Source organism: Pteropus alecto, unplaced genomic scaffold (assembly GCF_000325575.1).
Source record: "Pteropus alecto unplaced genomic scaffold, ASM32557v1 scaffold21, whole genome shotgun sequence".
NCBI classification, from domain to species: domain Eukaryota; kingdom Metazoa; phylum Chordata; class Mammalia; order Chiroptera; family Pteropodidae; genus Pteropus; species Pteropus alecto.
Genome location: NW_006436282.1, coordinates 20,778,241 through 20,787,047, shown reverse-complemented (window position 1 = coordinate 20,787,047; position 8,807 = coordinate 20,778,241). Strand labels below are relative to the sequence as shown.

At 38.1% G+C, this 8,807-nt stretch overlaps 1 protein-coding gene across 5 annotated transcripts in view; it reads right to left on the bottom strand.

Moving 5' to 3' along the window:
- Positions 1-150: 150 nt before the first annotated feature.
- Positions 151-8,807, bottom strand: part of CREB5 (cAMP responsive element binding protein 5) — a 380,590-nt gene continuing 371,933 nt past the window's right edge. For 4 of the 5 annotated variants that reach the window (XM_015589514.2, XM_015589515.2, XM_025046871.1 and 1 more), the window contains 2 exons: positions 7,209-7,317; positions 151-6,292 (listed from right to left, as the gene is read on the bottom strand). In XM_015589514.2, coding sequence (XP_015445000.1) covers positions 6,129-6,292; positions 7,209-7,317 — 273 coding nt within the window. In that variant the 3' untranslated portion in view covers positions 151-6,128. Of the gene's footprint in view, positions 6,293-6,601; positions 6,631-7,208; positions 7,318-8,807 lie in introns of all 5 variants that reach the window. The other variant, XM_015589516.2, reaches the window with a different exon arrangement.

Here is an 8,807-nt window from a genome sequence, read left to right as displayed (position 1 = left end):
TGAGAAGGAGGAAATCTCACCTCCCTTTGTCCCCATATAATGGTGACCCTGCAAGAGTAAGTCGTGGCTTCCAAGACGTGAATGAGACTGTGTGTAGAACAGATGTCATTATCCCCAAACCCAAATTTCATCATACAAACGTTACATATGTTCTTTGCATTTGAGTGCTTTATTATATTGGAATTGCAGTGATATTATTAACATTTGTACAAATGCACAAAATCTTGTCTCTTCTTGCTAGAAAGAGATGTAAAAATCTGACCTAGTCGAACAGTCTTAATGAACTCATTGTCCGAGTAACAATAATGTATTCACGATGCAACAAAAAGCTTAACATAAAATTAAACATATTAAATGCTGCAGCAAATATTTACAGGTATGTACCCCATTTTTTTTCTCCTTCCAGTAAGGAAGGTGGTTGCTTTACAAATAGACAAACACAAATGCTTTGCTGTTTACAATTACAAACAACCCCCCAGTCCAGAACTTAAAGTGACAGCACCTTTTTTGGGACTTCCGTAGTTATCACTTACTTTGTACAATGCTAAACTTTTTCATTTTAGTTCTATTTTTGGACAATATTTATATTCCAGTTGTCCTGGAATAGTCTGTTTGAATTGAGCCATTTTTTTTTCTGGACTTTCCAGAAGATCCCAAAACTCATGTCCTCTCCAAGGAGAACATTTCAAGCTTATCTTTTCTCCAAGACAAACCTCAAAGGCAGAACTCCTCTCTGTATGAGGCAGGTGTGATTTAGCAGAAGGTAGAAGGAAAGAGGGTAAGTTGGGCTTCTTTTTCATTGGCTGGCTAGTTGGGAAGGGTCCTTTCTCTGAAACCCCCTCTGCTTCAGCACTGCTGATACCTTTCATTATCTCTATAGCATTGGTATTCTAAAGGAGCAAACTAGAGTCTAGTTAGCTTATTGTGCATAAGATTTTAATGACGTTTTTAAAGCTACTTTATTCGGGTTCCACATTCTCAGTCTTCAGACTAACATGATTCTGTTAAAAAAATCTATAAAATTATTTAATATGAAACTCAGTGTAGGAAAATCTTAAATGGCTTGAGAGCTTTCTCAATCCTGACTTTTAATGAGCTAGATATTGTAAGTTGGTCTAAATATAATAGTAACTATTGATCCCCCTCCGATGACAAGCTTGGAAAGGTATCAGAGTGCCACTTAATATTAATCTTTTAGCAAATGCTGGCAATTTGGCCTTACTCCCCTCTCCAACTTGTGGTTAAATAGTCTTTTTTTAAAAATAGACAATTTATAAGGAAAAAAATATATAAACACTCTTTAAGCAATTTGGCTATAAGCATTACATCACTGAAAAACTCCACGAGAAATAGTAAAATATTTTGAATGGACATAACACTTTTTCGTTTTCACAACGCGATGAGCTAAGGTGTTTTTTTTTTTTTTCCTTTTTGTTTCTTTGTTTCAGTATTGGATTTTACTTGTAAGTTTATTGCTTCAGTGTCTTCTTATCCTTTCTTAGATTATAATGGTAAAACACAGGTGCTGTCCCTCATTACGTTACAAGGCAACATTGTATTTTTGAGATCTAGGAATGAAATAGGTAGGGCCGCTGTTATTTCAGCAGCCTCAGAGAGACCATGGCTAGGACGACAGTCCAAAGTGCACCATGATGCACAAAAGAATAAGTCTCCTGGCTCATTCAGGACACTTTGGTTTGGAGAATGAGATAGAAAATTCTTAAGTGTAGCTTAGCTGCTGCCTCGCATCTGTTGCATAATATAACATTTTCAAAAAACATGCTATGAATAAAGGGATAAAGAGTATGAACTGGCTCTTCTTGGCATTCTCGTAGCAGGCTTCATCCAGGCTGATGTGAGAATCACGTCTTTGCTATGCTACTAATGAACGCGCGAAAATGTATCTGGTGCAAATATTCCGTAAAGTATTTTAAATGATGCAGCTCAGAGCCTTGGAGGAAGGGTGGGGGTGTTGGAGATGGAAGAGCGAAGGCAAGTTTGAGGACAGGGAGGAGGTTGGAAAGAGAATAAGAGAAAGGGTTCAAAAAAGCTAAAGTGCAATTTTAAAATATAAATTATTTTAAGCAGAAGAGAGGTTCTAAATTGCTACTGTTCGCATAGGCACAGTTTTATTCAAATTTAAATGGGTTATTTCCTTTTCCTTCTCAGATATACTGCATAATGGAGCTTGAATGGCTTAAAGCTACTGCACATTGTTTGAGAAGGGACAAAAAGCGCACTAAGGAAGCTGAATAGTGCAAGGCATTCTAGGAAACTGGGGTGGAGTGGAGAGAAGCAGAGATGAAGTTGTTTTTACACTTTTACAAGAAAGCTGTTCCAGTTATAGTTACCGATTCCCTTTAGCTGAACTCTGCTTCCTAAAGGAAAGAGCTTACTTTTAAACACGAAAAAAGAAATCCATGTTTTTAAAAAACTGTTAAGAACACAAATTAAAAAATAACTCACAGAGCATTAAAATCCTTGGAATTTCTATGCACAGAGATCTAAGCAAACATTTCCATCAAATGATGGAGAACAGCCATCTGAAACCCTGAAAAATGAAGATACACACAACTAGAGTAGTTTATTATGAACTAATACTTTAAAAACAAGTCGATCCTACAGAAGAATACTGTTCAAATGGAATGTTTAAAAATAACATTTATTAATAAATATCTTATAAAATTCTAAATTAATAGATTCCTGTTCAGTTTTGCTTTGGTCCTTGAATTCCACTGTATACACACATACATACATATATTTCCTTAGATGGTGTCTATTAACTGCTCTAACTGAATGGCTAGTTTTATAGCAGTTACTGATGCTTAACTCCCCCTACCCCCACCCAGCCAAAATCTGGTCTTTTATCAAGATTTTAATGACGAACTCAACTAACATACTAAAACGGACTTAACTAACAGGCAACAACTACCTGACATTCACCCCTGACGCCCCTCTGTTCAGAACACGCGCTGCATCTGATTTCATTGACCAGATGGGCTCCAAGGAGCATTTGCTCTGAGTAAGTCATCCTCGTTATAACAACGCGCGTAGTGACAGCACCCACTGCTCGTCTCCCACAGGCTGTGATAGGACTGCGACTCGCCTACATTGATGCGGAGGTAGGAGAGGGATGAGTGGCAGTGTGAAGGAAAGACATCCGGCCTCACGCCTGGCTTTAAAACGAGTATTCATCCACAGCTAGAATTTCCACTATACCTGTCCCGGCCTATGTTGAGAAATGTCTTAAGGAGAAACAATTAAGATGTGGATGCTTCAATTTAGGTGAAGATTCACCTGGTAGGTAGAAACAGGTAGGGCCTTTGTGGAACTTGGTATACCTAAAACAAGGAAGGCTGATTATTCCATGGTCTGGAGGAGGCTGAAACTTCAAGGGAAATGCTTAAGCTGAGTATTGGATCTGACCAATAAACCTTTCTGTTTGGGATTTCAAGAAGCTCTGATAACCAGCTGGCATCTTCCGTTTACTGTATTTCCACACTGCTAATGAATATACCTAAAGGCCCTGAGTATAACAAGAAGACAGTTTATTCTAATTATATGTTGAGGCCCGTTTGCTAACGTGTGTGGTTGGTTTGCCTACTTAGCATGAAAAACAGACATAATTGAGCTATATATAATGCACATCAGTCAAACTGTCAAGTTGCTGAATTAGGAAAACTCAGGCAAGTTCTTAACTGCACAGGCTTTTGGTTTAACAACTAAATATTTCAATCGAGAGGTGGAACAGCAGTAAAGTAAACCATAATTTTAGTGACGACCCACTCCCTGGACATTCTGGTATTACCAGTGGATTTTCAAAAAATCCATTTCATTAAGTGCTATGCATGCAGTAAAGAAAGAAACATTTTTTGTTTACTTAAAGCAAAATATAAAAATTGAAAAAATCCAAACGAACAAACATTTCAATGAGGTTTTTTTTTTTTTTTCCTTTTTAGGGGACATATAGTTCTAGGCAGGAGTTGTGAAAAAATTATTTTTCATTTCAAAATAGAGATAAGAATGTTAATTTCTCTTTTTTAGCTAAATCTTAAACATTTCTTAGGAAGCCAGTTAGGTTGAACCATTCAGCTGTTACTGCTGGGATTCAAAACAAAACAACTATGAATTCGGTATTTAAAATACTTAAAAATGATATGTTTGTCTAAAATATAATAGAAAATCCTTTCGTTTGCATTTTTTTCTGCTTTATTTCTTTTTCTTTTTTTTTTTTTTTGCTTTTACATTTAACTTTTAGGCCATATATCCAAGTCATGAGTTTCACTAGATACTCAAAACTTTCTTTTGAAAGCACTGCATACTTGAAAAGATTGTTGATAAATATTGATTTAAAATGTAAGTTAATAGATAAAACTGAAACTAGTTATAAAAATCATGCTTCACGACCCTCATATTTTTTTTCTCCAAAATAGATTCTTACACTACAGTGAGAAAAAAAACCCCACAACCTTCCCTTTTCTGAACTCTTATAAAAGCTACACCTTTTGTAAAATACTATTCTTTTAAATCCCATTCACACACACACACACACACACACACACACACACACACACACACACTCTCTCTCATGTTAGGAGGTCAAGCATTCAAATGGAGATGAAACACCAGCACCTGTCTACACTGCTAGAGAGAAACATTAGCCCCTGTTATTTGTGAGATGTGATATTAAAACATTAGCACAGTAGAATGGCTTGTTTCAAGGAGGCACAACTGTGTTTCTGAACTATCTGCTTTTTATATTGGGTAAGTCCACAAAAGTCGTTGAAAATGTAAATCAGAATTATTCAGAAGAGTGGAGTAGCCATATTCAGGGGCTCCTTTCAGCGGCCACAGAGTCCTCTAGCTGCAGTGGGAGGGCTGAAGGCACCCCGAGGGAACATTAGGGTTCCTTTCTGTCCTTGTTCCTCCAGTAGTTCATCTACTTTCACCCACCAGAACAGCAAAGCTGGTTCCATAGGCTTAAGAAAAAAATAATAATAACGATAAATCTTAGGCTATTAGCAGCTGATGATCGAACAATGTAATTTGTGTAGTGAATAGAGCCCTTCTGAATTATTATATAGTACATGGATTTTCGACATTATAGACAGGCCATATAAAACCAGTTGTAATTCGAGGGTGTGATGTTATAGCCTCGCATCACGATTTGGACTTTCAGGATCGAGGCTTACAAAGCTCCCTACTCTTGTGTCTCCACAGCTGGACTTCAACAGTGCTTTACCTATAGCTCAGCCACCTTTCATTTGCTCTGAGTATAAAAAAAACATTAAATCAGGCACATTAAACATCTCCTGGTTACTATTTAGTAAAAAAGCAAGAATTGAATGAACTCCAGCTGTGGGTCAAGGGCGAAAGGAGGAATGGCTAGGTCCACATTTCTGAGGTTTGACTTTTTTTCTTCTTTAAACATTATTTCCTTCTTTACATGCAACGCGAAAGGGGAAAAAAATAAAACAGAAGAAAGTAAAAATAAGAGTAAACAGGGAGCCCAGGAAAGGGTGGAAATGGAGAGGAAAACTGGGCATTCAAGGAAGCGAACCGATGCAGGAGAGGTGGTGAGATGCTCGGTGTTCGTATTTGGATATTAATGGATATAATTTTTCATAGTAAGAGAAAAAAGTTGCGGAAAAGGCTCTGTGTTTATCTGGGATTCTGATGACATCACAGCACAAGCTCAATATGTGTTTTGATGTCATCAGACTTCTCACCCCAGTTACCTTGCATCTGTTGACATCTAGGTATGCCTCCTTTTGGCTAAAAGCCACAGTTTAATAAGATTCAATGTCTTAGGCAAAGGGTTGATAAGAATGAAACCATGACTATATACAGAAAGAGTTCAGTTTAAAAACAGGAACTGGTACCAGAAAATTGGAGAAAAGCACCAAAGCACTTCCCAAGCTGATAGATATTAATTGCATAACTCCCTTTTTCCTTATATAACTAAGTATAAAAGACAACATTTCCATAATAACGATACAAATGAAAGCCAGTCTTTGAAGAACTGAGGAGTCTTCCAGGTCTGAGTTAATTCTAAAAAAATGCCCTTAAAAGAAAGGACGTATGGTATGCGGCAGCTCTTCTTGGAGGCAGGGTCTGACCCTTGATTTTTAAAGAATTGGATTCAGGTCTGTTCTGTGAGTGGTGAGCTGGCTGAGGGTGGAGCTTCCTACGACCTCACTGACTGCCGAGGAAGTGGTGATGGTGTTATGCTGGATGACCTGCTGCTGAGAGCAAGCGGGGACCGGGCTCGCCGCTGGGCTACTCTCTGGACCTAGGAAAAAACACACACACACACACACCGATATAGCGCTTTCTCGGGGAGGCTCGTGGACCGCACAGAAAAGCGTTACTAGACGTTTACTAGGAATAGAAGAGTTTCACACATTTTCCTCCTAGGGGTTAATTTCAAAACTTTAAACTGTAGTCATAAAGCTATGCCTTCTCAGTTGATAGCTACAAGCCAAGCCATGCTTTCTATATCAGCAAAATGACGTGGATGTGTTTGAGTCTTGGTATGTGAACTTCCCCATCTTGTATTTTCAAATAGCCATCCATATATCAAATGTGGAAACATACTCACATGTGGTGGGAGAATCTGTGTTGCTCAATCTAAAAAATTATTTGAAAATAAATTGACCTTCAGCCATGAATCCCGGCTCCTCCCACCAACCCCTACTCAACTAGCGTTCAACCAACCGATCGACATTCCAGGTGCAGAAACTGGGGTCTAGAAAATGGGATCCACTTTACGTATTAATAAACTGAAACAAGGTCTTTAGCTTTTCAGCCCAACGAATAACATGCAGCATATCCCGAGGCATTGGATGTCATTCCCAGCCTGTGGATTCCTCTGGAAGACTGCTAGCCCACTGGTAATTGGGCTCCAGCAGGCTATTTCCCTACTGGCTACACAATTGGAATTTGGTAGAATTTTACAATGTGAAATGCCAGGGAAAGTTTAGCAGAAATTATCAGGTGGTAGTGGGCATGGTGATGGATAGGGGTCAAAAAAATAAGGATTCTCCCTGGTGGGATAGTCTGGCAGGCATCTAGAATTCTAGAATGATATCTGCCTGGATGTGAATCTACACCTTGCTTTTGCTCTTTCAATAAAATCCAATGCAAAATTAGTGCAAAAAATATTAGACACTAAAAAAAAAAAAAAAGCAAAAAAGCCAATGACTTACTTAGATATCCTTGCGATTCTTTCTGCATGGCTGTTATTGGGCAGTCTTTATGTGTTAACAACAACTGTTTCAGCTGTGCCACCTCGTTCTTCAACATAGACACTTCATTCTGGAAAGAGACATAGGAAAGCCATGTTGAGAAGACCAGTGAGTACAAACCTAAGGCCCCATGTACTTCCAATAATGAAATTGGCAAAATTTTCTGTTACTTCCGAATGACACTAAGAATATTATTTAACAGGATTCATCTGAAAATTTGTAGCTTGCCTTCCATTTGGGCCTCACATTTACCAGGGGCTTTCTGAAGAGACTAGGTTTTAACTCAAGAGCTGAGTCCTATTCAAAGTACAGTCCATTACCCTTTTGGCGACAGACTCTGGAGCCAGGTTACTTGGGTGGAAACCTCCACTCTAAATTTACTGGGTGACCCTAGGCAGGCAACATAGCCAAGCTGAGCTCCAGTAACTTTGTTTATAAGATGGAGATAAAAATAGCACAAGGTTCTTTGAGTCGTGAGGATTAAATGAGGTAATGCATGTAAAACACCCATAACAATGCCTGGCACAGACTAAGCTCTCGATAAAATTTAGCTATGCTAATTATCATCTTCACAGGTTGACATTCCATATGAGAAGGTGAATGTGAGGCATTGGGAAGATCTGTGCAGCTTCAAACTGAAATGCCTTCGGACTAAGCTGACTAATCTACCATCAGATCTCTCCAAAGTTCCAAATGGGCTATCGTTAAACAGAGCACATCCCTGTGCCTGATGTCCACTTAGCAGAAGGTGTGGAAATATATGGCACAAATGTTAGTCCTTAATGGATGGGATGAGGTCAGCCCAGAGGGCATGGGGCAATGAAGTTTTGGGCCATGACTGACTTACTTTGATTGGTTTCATTAACTAGTTTGGCTAATTTCAGTCTAAATCCCCCTCAGTGGCAGGGTGTTGTGGATTGTGTCTGTGTGTGTTTTTCTTATTTACTTAGATAGGTGCCTCAGATCCCCACTTTATGGAGTAATTCACGAAGACAGGGTCATGGCTTCATAGAATAATATACTTGGTACCATTGTCTACAAATACAAATGTAGACTAGATGGTTGGTTCCAAGGTGCTTCCACTTGATAAAAGTAAACTATAAACATAGCACTATCTCAAATAAGCCATTTACAGTTGGGATATATAATATTCTCCCTTTGGCCCATGTTCATTTGTGGCGGCCAGGAATTACACTCCACATGTAGACTTTAAAGAAACAAGCACACAGAAAAGGGTGTTTTAACATTGCTGTCAGTAAGTTGTATTTACACTTTCAATATGAACTTGGCTTTTCAGGCATGTATTTATCACCTAGAAAAGTAAATTTGGGATTCTAGAAGTTACTTAAAATTTTTTTTTGAAAATTATTTTAGCGAATACTTCTCATTTCCACATTCATTTGCAAAATACAATATAAGCAATCAAATGCTGAGTAACATAAACAGCAAAATAATAAAAACCTCATCTCCAAAGCTTTTCTCTTTCTCTTCCAAATTTTACCAAAAAAAAAAAAAAAAAAAACTTACCTAGAAAATTAAAATTAATAATAAAAAAATCAA